This window comes from Gavialis gangeticus, unplaced genomic scaffold (genome assembly GCF_001723915.1).
Source record: "Gavialis gangeticus isolate Ggan-Ray unplaced genomic scaffold, GavGan_comp1, whole genome shotgun sequence".
Taxonomy (NCBI): Eukaryota; Metazoa; Chordata; order Crocodylia; family Gavialidae; genus Gavialis; species Gavialis gangeticus.
Genome location: NW_017729009.1, coordinates 18,845,915 through 18,859,720, shown reverse-complemented (window position 1 = coordinate 18,859,720; position 13,806 = coordinate 18,845,915). Strand labels below are relative to the sequence as shown.

The 13,806-nt window shown below is 41.6% G+C and overlaps 2 protein-coding genes across 3 annotated transcripts in view; one reads left to right on the top strand and one right to left on the bottom strand.

Moving 5' to 3' along the window:
• The window catches only part of LOC109292643 (serine/threonine-protein phosphatase 4 regulatory subunit 1-like), a 38,413-nt gene extending 32,556 nt beyond the window's left edge, over nucleotides 1–5,857 (bottom strand). Inside the window, exons 1-2 of one of the 2 annotated variants that reach the window (XM_019510190.1) lie at nucleotides 5,747–5,857; nucleotides 5,378–5,422 (exon numbers count right to left, since the gene is read on the bottom strand). In XM_019510190.1, the coding sequence (XP_019365735.1) occupies nucleotides 5,378–5,422; nucleotides 5,747–5,843 (142 nt within the window). In that variant the 5' untranslated portion in view covers nucleotides 5,844–5,857. Of the gene's footprint in view, nucleotides 1–5,377; nucleotides 5,423–5,520; nucleotides 5,558–5,746 lie in introns of those variants that run through there. The other variant, XM_019510191.1, reaches the window with a different exon arrangement.
• RAB22A (RAB22A, member RAS oncogene family) overlaps nucleotides 5,802–13,806 on the top strand; it is a 30,159-nt gene continuing 22,154 nt past the window's right edge. The window contains exons 1-2 of the mRNA XM_019510192.1: nucleotides 5,802–5,877; nucleotides 7,685–7,764. Coding sequence (XP_019365737.1) covers nucleotides 5,842–5,877; nucleotides 7,685–7,764 — 116 coding nt within the window. The 5' untranslated portion in view covers nucleotides 5,802–5,841. The remainder of the gene's footprint in view (nucleotides 5,878–7,684; nucleotides 7,765–13,806) is intronic.

The window sequence follows — 13,806 nt, the reverse complement described above, 5'->3', positions numbered from 1 at the left end:
TCATCAGCACTGCTCCCCAAATGTTACCACAACAGTTTTTTCACTCCACCATTCTTAACTGTCATGATTTTATGATCTACACATGAAGGTGACAGACTATAGGCAAGAAATAGATAAAAGGAGAAAACCATAATCTGGCCTACAAAACAGGTAATTACTTAATAGCCTCTGCTATTAAAGAAATACTGAAAAGTATGTCACATACAATGTATTAAAGAGGACCTCCCTTCTCATGTCACTAAGAACTACACAAAGAGTACGTGCCTATGCTATATGTAACTACTTGGATCACAACTGAAAGTCTGTATTGATTGAACCTGTATTCTTCACTATATACAAAAGGACTTGCATCTCAGAGTGCTGATTTTTTTAATGGAGTGTGACCACTGCATATATAAAATTAAATAGGCCTTAAGAAAAAAAAAACCCACTAGATATTTTATTAAGTAATTATTTACTGCCCTTAACGGTTTGACTTGGATTTGGCATATTTTATACTTACTTATTCGATACTTTGGCATATATTGCTTAATAAACCATGGGAATGTAATCTAGAAACTCCTAGCTATGGCACAGACTCCATAAGTAGCCATAAGCCTGTGTGCGTAGGAAGGAAAAACCACACTGTGAAAACTGTTCCCTGTGAAATCAATGGAACTTTTGCTATATACTTTAAGGTGAGTCAGACAATGTCTTTAATCACATTTCAGTTTCCCCTCACATTGGGCAACTACGTAACCCATCCATCTGTGATACTGTGAAGATTAGCTGGTCTATAAGTGTTCTGAAGAAGTAAATCTCTACATTGGGTATTAGTTTAATGAACAAAATATCATCCCAATAACTCAGTCCACCCAAATAAGGCATTTCAGAGAGCACAAAACTTCTTCGCATTGCTTAAATATCTGTTATCTTTCTGCTGTTTTAAATTCAAATATAAAATCACCAGTAGCTTAAATTTTGACGCTGAGCTTCATTAAAATCCATTATAGATTATTAAAACAGAAATTGCTCCACTACTAGTGATAACATTAGTGTGAGACTGGAGTGTATTTAATTATTGGACCAATACAGTATATTATCTCCAGTTTCAACAAGCAAACATTAAAGCATGTAGACACCAATTCACAGATCACCTTTGTACCTACAGAGCTATGGGGCTTTGTGCCTGCATATAAACATGAATTTGGAAGCAAAAACATGAAGTTGCTAAGAAACACCTGCATTTTATTCACCTTGTTCCCTGGTCTGCCCTTCACCTCCAATCCTGGAGGGTCTTCTCCTTTCCCAGCCAAAGAAAGAACTTATCACCAGCAATACCAAGACGTATCTGTTGACTAGAACTAGTAACTGCATCTCCCTCAATGGCAGTGTAATAGAAAGCAAAGGCTCTTGGGGCACACTGTAACCTTCCAACAAAGGACAGCAGTAAATTTGAAACAACAGTTGGCCCCAGGCACAAATCAGCGCTCCTTAGAGATGCACCAAACCTATCATTTCTGAGGAAATAAGACCTAGGGCTTAATTTTTTTACAATTAAGATGCTATCTGTGTGTTGCAGGGGGAAACCAGAGTCTCCAAGGAAACTACTCCAACAAAAGACCAGAATAAGGACTGAATCCTGCAGTTCTTGCAAAGAATGAGCTGATTTCAATAGGAGTCCCAAGCACAAGAAAACTGACAATCAAGTGAAGACTCACATTTTCATGCTACCTTGTGAATCCATAGCCATAACTGTACATATATGCTTTTTGAAAAAAAGCAAGGGTTGCAGTATTTCTTCTGCTGACACTTTATAACACCCAGTTATACCAGCTCACTTAATAAAAATGACCCGGGGGGTGGAGGCACTCCTACCACACAGATATACTCCGAATGAGCAAACTCTATATCCCAAAACTAAATTTTACTTCTAATTAACTAGCTATTTCTAATGACTGACATTAACTTTTGAAATAATGCCAGCCTATAAATAAGTTTCCATTTACAGGCTCACAATTTGTATCTGCTTAAATATTTTATGTTGTGCAGCCCTAGATGGGGTAGACAAGAGTCTCCTTGCACCTTTGAGGGCTGGTGAAGTAAGGACACTTGATATTTTTAGGGAAATTAAATCTACAGAATCATCTTTATCAAAATAAAATGTTAAGAAAACCACACTATTCACAATCAGTTCCCTTAGAATTTAAGGGAGATTTTACTTCTCCATTACACATAGGACCTTTACTGGATTCAACACATTGCATCTCCTCACCCAGATCTCCACTTTATTTCTTTCCAAAACTGTGGAAGCAGTTCTAAATATTTATGGTACTGAGTTGCTCTAGTTGTTCCATAGCCTTGTTCTTAAAGACTAATCACTTAATAGGTCAAAGCCATATACTGGGTTCTCAGATTTCTCATCTTAAGTCTCGATACTCTTTCATACCAAGTAGGAGCAGTTCATACTTGGCACTGTTAATTCAAGATCAGTTCAGAATGCAGTAAGTGTCAAGAACCCTGCTATAAATTAGATACATCTCTTTCTCTCAACTTTAGGCTGCAAGGGACGTACATAAAGTTGACTAGAACATACATATACATACATACACACACACACTCATTCATCTTTACAAGGATGTGTACAGATGCTCTTTTCTTTCATTATTTGTCACTGCTATATATAAAATCTTGAAGACAGAAAAATCCTCAAATATGACAAACTTTAGCTTATATGCAAAGCCAGAAGTTTAACAACCATAAAACTATTTTAGCCAAGTTACCAGGACAAATGACACCATTGTTGAGTGCCCCTGCACAGTGGCTAAAGACTGAATGAGTATGAACTACCCTCTCACCCTCGCTGATGATCCCCTCCAAGTCAGGTCAAGACACACTGGCAGAAAACTGTGGGAAGTCTGCACTTGCTGTTACTCCTATTTCACTTGCTCTGCAAGCAGAAGAGATCAGACAGGCATTTTTCACTTTTCCCAATGAAGTGGGGAAAATTAGTTGGCAAACCTGAATTTAATTTGACAGCTAATTATTTGTTGGAACTATGAGCTTTGTTTTTGTTTTTAACTGTAGCAAAGGGGAAAAGAGACAAAGTATATTTTCAATGTTAATAATGTATCTTAACCTGCAGCACCATATCTTTTGGCTCCCTTATTACTAAAAAAAGAATTAAGGTGAGATGTATTGAGCTTTGCTAATCTTTTTTTTAAATCCAGTGTAGGGATATACAAGTGCATTAGCTGATCTGCCCCTACTTCAAATCCTCTGCTCAACACCGGTATTTAGATTTGTTTGAGGCCATGACAGTAGCAACAGTCTTCTGTCCCTGCTTAAAACAATTAAAGTGGAAATACATACTGGTAATCCAATAAATCCACAACCAAATTTCACTAATTTGTAAAATGATTCCCTATATTTTTCCAATTACATTTAAGAATTTGCATGATCTCTCTCTTTCTAAAGAGTCATTTTGACAGAAGGGAAGATGGCATTTTAATGAGGTATTTAAAACTCAAGTCTTTCACTGATTATCAGTCACTTTGAACTTAATCTATTTTCCCAGAAGTGAAATGTTAAAAAAAAATCCTTCAACACACACTCATAATATCAAACTTAAAATGAACACAAGGTAGGCTTGATACAATCCTTCCTATTACTACTTTCACATATCACTTTTGATCCTGAGAGACCCCAAAGAATTTTCTAAATTTAACTGAAGTGCAAACCATACACAACATTTACCCATTCACTAATGAAATGCAAGCACCATCGGGCTCAAATGCAAAAATTGTTCAACAAGGAACAACAACAATCAGAAGCATACAAAGTGAATATCCATCCTCTGACAGAGGCTTTTGCTATGTATGGGTTTTTCCAGTGGGCTACTTAAGGGCTTACTTATGACATTTTTTTCTTGTTTCTCAAAATTTCCTCCTTATCAAATTTCCTATGCATCGTACAGATGCTATGGCTGAAGATACATGACAAAAAAAAAAAAAAAATTATAACGCCAGTACATGTAGAGGGCAAACCTATCATACTTCTACCATAGTCTTTAAACTACCATTCTCCATTAAAAGGACTGTCTAAGCAAAAATAATAATGGTCCAAAGTAACCAATTCATTCTTTTTAAGCCAGGAACCCAAGTCAACAACTAAAATGCTGGAGGGGTTTCCCCACACTCAGAAATGTTCTTACAAATGAATACTGTATTCTCTGCCCCCCATTAATTAAACATACAGGTCTCTAACTTGACATATCTGAGGGACTCTGTTGAGCTCAAAAGAACTTGTGATGTGCGCACACATTTGGAGGGTTGAGTTTCTCCCTGTTCTCCAGTAAACTCTGCACAATAGGGATGTAAATGCAGGAAGTTAAAATGTCAAATAAAGCGTATTGCAAAGTCTGCCATTATTACAGGAGAGTTAAGGAGAAAAAAAAAAAAGCAGCTACAAAATTAGTCCACTAATAAAGCCTACTTCCAAACAAATCAAGGCAGTTCTGTTTTAAAACACTCGGATGCGTATCTTGCTGGGATCATTTGACCCCAGCCAACTGCCTGCCATTTGGGCAGGAGGCCAGACCCGACGATCTTGCGAGGTCCCTTCCAGCCCTAACATCTATGAAATATATGAAAAGATACAATAAGAGGGACTGAAAGAAGCCTTGCATTTGCAAATCAAGAAACACATCAGTGGGACCTAAAGAAGTTGAGGAAAGCCCGGTGGTTGAATACAAACAGCAAAAAAAACCAAACCAAACCCCTCTTTCTAGTACCGCTGAGCGCCAGCCGGGATCGTATGGGCTCACTTTCCCAGGAACAGGGCAACTCAGGGTTTACGTCAAGCGAGCAGCTCGCCATCGGGCCAATGACAGGGTTGACAGCAAGCTGCTAACCTGACACAAAGCCCCTAGTTCTCTCAGTCCACTGCTACAGCAACCCAAATACAGGCAAGGCTACTATCACTTGCCTTCCTGGGGAGTTTAAAAAAAAAAAAAGTCTTACATTTCACAGACTTCATAGACCCATAGATTTCACAGATGTCATAGACTCATAGACATTAGGGCTGAAAGGGACCACGTAAGATCATCAGGTCCAGACCCCTCGCCCCAGGGTCAGGTAATTAGCTGGGGTCCAAGGATCCCAGCAAGATACGGTCCTCCAGGCCCCTTCCCAGGAAACAACACCCCTCCGCAGCACAGGAAATACCGGCTCCCCTGGAAACAGCCACCATCCCCGTGCTCCCACCACCTCCACAGCCGGGCAAGACCCCGCCAGCGCCCGGGCCGGGCCCCCCGCCCCCCGCCCAGAGCGGAAGGGCCCTCTGCAGGCAGGCAGCAGCCCCCGCCACACCCGGGGGACGAGGCCCCACGGCTACTCACAGTCGTCTAAGTCATCCTGCAAATCCACGAAATAGAGCGGGATCCCTGCGGGCACAAACAAGACACGGCGTTGGCCGGGGCCTGTGAGGGGGGAACGGGACCTAGACCTAGGCCGAGACCGAGGCCGAGGCCGAGCCACTTACCGGCCATCTTGGATGGACATGGGGGGAGGGGAAGGGGGAGGAGCTGCTGGACCCCGGGCTCAGCCGGCGCCGCCCCCAGCCGCCCGCCGCATCGGCCCGGGGGGGGAAGGGAAACCGAAAAAAAAACCCGATCCCGCCCTCGGCGCGCGGCGGAAGCGGTCCGTCACGTGACCCTGCGGCTCCCAAGATGGCGGCCGGGCCGCGGCGCCTGAGGAGGAGCCTCTACCTGTAGCCGGGGGCCGGCGCGCGAGGGGGCTATGGTGCGCTTGGGCGGTGCCTGCGGGGCTCCTTAAAGCGGTGGCGGCGGCGGCCTCCCCGGCCATGGCGCTGAGGGAGCTGAAAGTTTGCCTGCTGGGGGTGAGTGGCGGGCGCGCGGTCCGGGGGGGCGGGATCCGCGCTTGCTCCTCGGCCCCTCTGACACCCTGATCTCTGACCCCTGACCCCCCCTCAGCCCGCCTTCGTGTGAGGTGTCAGGGCCTCCTGGGGCTGCCCAAGCCTTTTTCCCCATAGTGCACCAGCGTGGGGGACACATTACCCCAGGAATAGAGGGGGTGAAAGCCTCCCCAACCACAGGGCAAAGGCCTCAAAACCCCTCCAGGGTTTACTGGAGCCGCTGCAGTGAAAGGAGCTCTGCCCACTCTGAAATCAAGGAAGCGTCGCTGGTTGGACTCTGTTTCTGAGCTGGCGAACAATCGCATTTTCTATTCCCCCCCCCCCCTTCGGGGTTGTACTTGGAACCGAGAGTCTTTGTTTTCGGGTACGTCATCTTTTTTTCGGTGTTCATGCTGTGATCGACCGGATGCAGGCAGCAGGGGTCTCAGTGATTCCCATTCGCAATCTTTGGCAGCCACCTCGCCCTGATCCCCCTCCTCAGCCCACCTTCCTGTGAGGTGTCAGGCCCCCCTGTGAAATCATTGTGGTGTAGGGAGGAAGAGGAGGGTGAAGAAAACTTGTCTTTTAACACCCCCCCAATGAGATGTATTTGTTTTCCTCCTCTTGAACAATTTGTTATGCAAGCCTTTAGAAAGGTTATAAACGCCATAAAACATAAGTCAGATGGTTAGTGGGGGGGAGGGGGGGTTGAGTATCATCCGTAAGAAAAAAAATAGATTTTTTTTTTTTTTAAATTCATTTGTGTTGAAGTGTTTGAAATACATTTTTCTTAATATATGTTGACTTTATATTCCCTAAAGCCTTATATGTAAGGAAGGCCTAGATTACCCATCCAAAGAGTGTAAAGTGGATAGTTTGCTCACTGTAAGTGGACAGTTTGAAGACTGTAAAGTGGATAGTTTCATAGATGCTAAGGTCAGAAGGGACCTCAACAGATCATCAAGTCCAACCCCCAATTGGGGATCAAATGCTTAATCTGGCCTGTTGGGGTAACATAACTTTGTGCGACATCAATTTCTAATACATCTTGAAAGTAGTCACAAGACTTGTTATCATGTTGGTATAGTTTGTTGCTGAAAACTAGTATGGATGTATGCACCAGTTACAGTACGTTAAATCATTATATGGAACACTTTGTAGGGATATAATCAACTAGGCATCTTTTATTACTAGATGTATTGTTCAGTCTGGAAGCTTTATCTTTCTTAAGACTTAATTGTGGTAATGTTTCAAAAGCACACGTGCAATATAGTGTTAAATTGTCACGGTGGAACTGTTCTAAACCTCCGATCATCACCTTTACAATTAAATTACTTCCTCCTCCTGCATCACTTGCAGCTGTATAAAATTGTTTTTCGAAGTTACTTCAAGTATGTCATGCATGATGTTTAAGGCCTTTCATTAAGCTGGGTGCGACTGAATGAGTCAGGCTGAAATATGTAATGCTTGCAATAGTTTGACACTATTGATCTGCTTATATGTAGGGTGTTATATCTCTTATTCATCTAAGTGTACGCTTCAACGCAATGGTATGAGGCAGAAGCTCTTTCTCTGCTTCCTGTACAAAAACCTCTCACTTGAACTAGGTATTAAGATATTTCTAGCATTACAATGTAACTTTTGTCGTAAGAGACTTTCCAACGTAGTATTGTTTTTTTTTTTTAAATCCATTGCACAGCTATTTGTTTGAGGATACTGTGTTTTAACAGAGCAGTCTTGTTTTCACTAATGAAACTGCACTGTTTTTATTTATTTGTTTGTTTGTTTTAAGGACACTGGTGTGGGCAAATCAAGTATTGTATGGCGATTTGTAGAAGACAGCTTCGACCCCAACATCAACCCAACAATAGGGTAAGAAACTTAAGTTATTTCAGCAACTTAAAAAGCTGGAGAAACAGATCCTTTAACCCCAGTGGCACACACAAAGCACTCCCTGCATGTGTTAGCTAGCTTGGGTAAAATGTTAAATCTGTCTAGACCATGTGTCTTATTGAAGGTTTGAGATTAAAATTGAACACAAAAAATAGGAGCCATGAACTCTCTGTTGGATCTACCACTGATTTAGGTGGTCTTGGCCAAGTCATTTATGTCTTGATTATCAGCAATAAGTTATCACGTTTGCATATAAGTCCCCAGGCCCATGAATAGCCGTCCATTTCCATTAGTGTGTTAGTTGTGGCCAGGCATGCAAAATATCACATAGAAATAAGACATGGAAAATACATTTGAAGAACTGATTTCTATTTGTAAGTCAGATGTTAAGAATTACTATCCTGGCCTTTGCAGTTTCCATTGTTATGCAGTAGAGTAGGCTTAAAATCTTGTCCCGTTTTATGAGTACGAATAAACACATGTATTCTATTGTTGATGCAGATATCAGTAACCATTTCTTCGTGGTGAGATTTAGCATGTGCATACTTCATTAAGGCACCATTCTTAAACTTCAGAAGTAACATGATAATAATTATCAGGCTATTTCAGCTTTACTACAGTAATGGTAAAAAAAAAAAACCAACCCCAACCCCTCCCAAAGATCTCTTTCAGGTTACCAAGGCTGGTTGAATGTTAGCAGTGATTAACATTTTTGTCAACTGCATTAATATTCTTTGTCCCAGCATCATTAACTAAATTGATATTCAATGAATATTCTCTTTACTAACTAGTGAAATTGGATAACTGCAACAACATTGTCTAACAAAGATCAAAAGTATGTTTTTTTTTTTCTTCTTGAAATGCCTAATTTTCCTTTTCTTGGTTTAAAATTACAGTACACAAGTTTAGATTAAATGAATAACATTCTGTAGAAATTGTGAGGGTTTTTTTTAATGTCCTTATTAGCAAGAACTAGATTTCAGAGCAGACAGATCATTTTTTGTCAGATGAGTAATTATGACTCTTAGGACCTGTTTGTCAGGCCCACGTACAAAAGAGATTTCCCACCTGTAGGGTCATAGACTGGTGTTAAGGATCATTATCTCTCCGCCCTTCTGATTTTGCTTGAGAGAGAGTCGGGGAAGGGAGTCTCTCAAATTTGTTTGGTGTGTTCATTGGCCTGTACCCAGCCTATCTAAAAATCTCCTGGGGCACTGCGATGGTTGCTTTAATTGACAACTTTCTTCCTTTGGCAAAATACATTGTATTTTTTTAACCATAAGATAAAGCTCATCTCTGCCAATAAAAGAACTGATCAAAGACCATCATGAACCTTACCAACAACTTCAGGGGCAATGTTTTTTCCACTTTGCCTTCTCTAATATGAACATATAGTTTCATAGTTTCTAGGGTCGGAAGGGACCTGAGAAGATCATCTAGTCTGACCCCCTGCCATGGCAGGAAAGAGTACTGGGGTTAAACAACCCCAGCAAGATGTTCATCTAACCTCTTCTTAAAAACCCGCAGGGTAGGAGCCTGCACCACCTCTCTTGGAAGTTGGTTCCAGACCCTAGCCGCCCTGACCGTGAAATAGCACCTTCTGATGTCTAACCTAAACCTACCCTCTGCTAGCTTGTGACCATTGTTCCTGGTCACTCCTGGCTGTGCTTGGGGGAACAGTGACTCCCCCAATGCCTTCTGATCCCCCCTGACCAGTTTGTATATAGCAGCATGTACTTTTAAAACGCGCACTCAGTTCTTTCCAATGGGGGAGGAGAGGATGAGAGGGTGCAAACCACTCATGATGGAAGTTGGTCATATCATTTAATGTATCACTGCAGAGTGCTCCATGCTATAGCAGTGAAGGTAATCTGAGGGCGTACAGAGAACAGAATTGTATTTTGGATTTGGTGGTAGGATTGGGATCAAATGCTTAGCCTGGACTCTTGAAGTAACATAACTCTGTGAGACATCAATTTCTAACACATCTCCTTTAAAGTAGTCACAATACTTGATATCATGTTGGTATAGTTTGTTGCTGAAAACTGCTATGGATGTATGCACCAGAACTTCTCCAAACAGATGTAGGAAGTTCCTGTACACTGCGTACTCCAAAAAATTTAAATAAGTTCCTTTTGAAACTACTGTTATTTATAGACTCTGTCTTCACTTCCTGGCTAAATTCAGGTACGCAGAATTATTGAGTGATCATAGTAAGTGGCAAAATATATACTAAATTCAAAAATAGTTGCAGAGGAATATATTTTACAGTAATATTTACAACCCAGTGGTTTTGTCAGTATTCTCTAAAATGTTTGAGAGACATTCTTATAATCTTTCTCCATATAGTGTCTTAGTAATCAAGTCTAACTGGCAAAAACATTCATGAAAAACTAATCTCAAAGTAGCTTACACAAATAGGTACAGAAGCCAGACATGCATTCTAAGCTTTCGCATCATCAGGATAAGCACAAATTGTTCTACTAGGCTGGATCCTGAGATCTATCTAGATCATGAAGTATCTGCTTTTTTGAGCATCTTTATGAAACTGACAATATGTAGTTCTAATTCCGGAGTATCTTTGGATACCTGGTAGCTATCTGGAACTCCAGAAATACTCATAGTTCGAAGTCCTGCTGATTTTTTTTTAAATCAGCATTTCACCTAATGAGAAACTCCCTTGTTCACATTTAAATTGTGTTTACTTTCCTGTTGAATTAATAGGAAGGTTTACATGGAACTAGCCTTTCAAATTCAGAATATTTAGCTGATGCACAGGTCCTTAGTAGAAGTTGGCTGTGGGAAGCTTATTACATCAGTGCTTCACATACCACACTGTCTTACAACCTTCAGTGTCTCAACTGATCTTTACAAGCTTATGTGCTTTGACTTCTAGCTTCTCAAAAGGCTGCTGCTCTGCACATAAATCATGTTGGTCACCAAGGGCATCTGAGATGCATTTATGAACTCTGCCTAGAACTGGGAATAGAGCGTTTTCAATGAAGGACATATACAACTCCATAATTCACTTCTGTGTTAACCAACAAATTCAGACCTTAAACTTCAGGGTCGATGTAATGTGAATTCATTTATCCATTTAATTTTTATGAGTAAGTCTTTGTAATCTTAATAAACTTTCCTCCAGCAATATGTAAGCGTATGTCTAAACTCTGTCAACAGTACATTTAAAAAAGTTGTTCCCCATATCACTGATGTAACTAGAATTATAGATAAGGCTTGCTTTTCTTTTTTTTTAAAGCCATCTTTCCTAGTTATTTCTTTGTCAAAACAAAACCATATTACAGTAAAGCTAACTATGACAATGAATGAAAGCCAGAAATGGGTTTTTCATAAAGACAAAATTCCCATTTTTAATAATAAACCAGTTTACATTTAAATTAAATAAGTTATTTTTCACTTTTGAACTTACTTTATATAATAACGAGCATAAAAATGGACTTCTGGAGGTTTTTTTTCTTGTACATTAGCACAGTTGCAGATCTGGAATGGTTGGGTTATGACCACTTAAAACCTAACTATTTTTCTTTGGAATCTCTCAAAACGAATCTTGGTAGCATTAAAATTAATTTAGGTTCAGTAAAATCAGTTTCTTATAAAACACTGAGCTCAAACTGGTATTACAGTATGGCTGAATATTTTAAATCCAGAATTAGTAAATAGCTGTTGCATGAGAAATCATATTTTAGACTAAGCTTTAACATACTAATGCAGACCTCTAAATAAAAATGGTTCTGCCACTTGCCTTTTCTGAAAAAAACTGAGTAAATCATGGTCAGTTGACTGACTGAAATAACAAAGTTTCAAGATAATATTGAGATGTGAGGCTTTTCTTAGAAATAAGCTTAAAAAGATAAAATCTGACTTATTCATAAGCCTGGTTAGTAGCGACGCTGATAATATTCCCTGATACTTTGCATTGTACAACCCTGTTTAAAGTTGCTTGTATGTTTCCAGAGTTTAACCACTTGGACTAAAAATTGTAATGGCAGGTGTCTGCTTCAGGCTAAAAGTTGTTAGTAAAATTTGAGCCAGAATGATTCAGTATAGGGCAGTAGGGGGAAATATAGTATTTTGCTTAGGTTTTAAAAAAATTACAATAACATAATAGTTGTGATGTTCCATACTTTGGAAACCGAGCGTGAAGTTTGTTAGAGGGACATCCATTGGGTTGAGGATGTCACTTTTGTTGCCATGAAAGTCTGCCCAAATTTGGCAAAATTATGCCGTTTGAAAACTTGCACTTATCCCATGACCAATAACATTTCCAGAGATTTGGTCTTGAACACGCTTGAGCCAGTTGGCTCACAAAGCTGATACAGTTATTGCAGATAGTCCAGTGCAGAACAACTGAGGCAAAGCTGGACATCCCCTGAAATGGCAACATTTTATGCCGGAGTAGGCAACCTTTTCTGGCTGCGGGCCCTCTAACCCCTGGGAAAGAGATGAGGGGGCAGTCGCATGTTCAGGATTCTTCCACTACCACCAGTAGTCCCTGCAGTGGCACAGAGAGTGCCCACAGCATTGAAACATGACACCCTCAGGCTGGATCCAAAGGTTGTAGTAGCCGTAGGTTGCCAACCCTCACTTTATGCGATCACGTGCTATTTTGTTTTGAACACATGCCTTGTTCAGTACTCAGGATGGACAATGCTTACTTAATCAAAAGCTAATCAATACTTTGTCTTAGCCTCATGGTTCAGTGTGTAAATACCTGTATTTACTGCATGTTGTTCAACTTCTGCTCTAAGGATGATATTATTTATCTCCCAATAGACATTTCTTTAGCGCTTATCATCTCTCATGCACAAACTTGCCATCATAATATACAAGATTTGGGCTGGTGGACCACTGACTTCAGTGGGTCTCTACCCTTGTGTATGTCTTGAATTCTGCACAGTGCTCATAGCAGGAATCAGACCTTTATTCTTCATGCTAAACGTTTAAAAAAAAAAAAAAATGTTGGTGTCTGACACCTTATCTCAGGGTCCATTTGCTTTAATAGGTAAAAAAAGACCTTTACGTAATAAGCTATCTCATCAGGCTATCCGAAGGCAGCTTCACATGTCTTGCGGACTTAGTAGTTCATACTGTATATTTGAGTCCCTAGCTCCTGTCCACCTTGGCTTCTAAGGATTCAGTATTCAAAAAAGGCAAAAATAAGTTTAAACCATTAACAGAACACACAGGCTACAAAACGAATAATTAAAAAAACCAAAACCCTGTTGGTTAGAGGTGCACCAATACATCAGTCCAGTATCAGATTGGCACCAATATAAAAAAAATTAATTGTATCAGAAATTGGCCTGATGTGGCCAGTAATTTGCCTGATAAATGCCTGTGCGGAACATAGTCCTGCAGCTTGGAGAGCTGCATGCAGCTGGTAAGCCTGTTGTGGTGGAAGGGGAGGGAGAGGGGAAGGGGCATAGGGGGGGCAGATCAATGCCCCCCACAGTGAGGGAGGGAGTGTGGGACAGGGACTGTGGCAGCCAGGCCCAGCCCCTGCTGGGAAGAGCCCTGCGCAGCCGTGGTCCCAGCCCACAGCTTCAGCCCGCCCTGCCCCACGCCACCCCATGCAGATCCAGGGGCACACGCCTTCCCTTCCGGGGTGCACACAGCAGCAGGAGCCACCCCCCCCGATGAGCTGTGGCTCTGTCCTGTTCCCCACCCCAGTTGGGCATCGCCTTCCCCATCCCCACTCCCCCTCTCACCACAGGGGCCTAGATCTGCACCCCCCCCACACACACCCCTTCCCTCCTTCTTCCCCTTCCACCACAACAGACTTCCCAGCTGCACACAACTGTATGTCAGATTGGATTGGTATGGGCTGGTGTGCCTCCTTAAAAATCAGCTATCGGCAGAGCCGTCCCTAGGGGTGTTCAGGGGCTGGGTGATGGCGAGCAGCTGGAGCAGGGGGAGGGGTGGGGATCAGGATGGTGAGCGGCCAGAGTACAGAGCCAGCAGCTGCAGCAGAGCTTGTACAGCAATGTTTGCGGGGCCCTC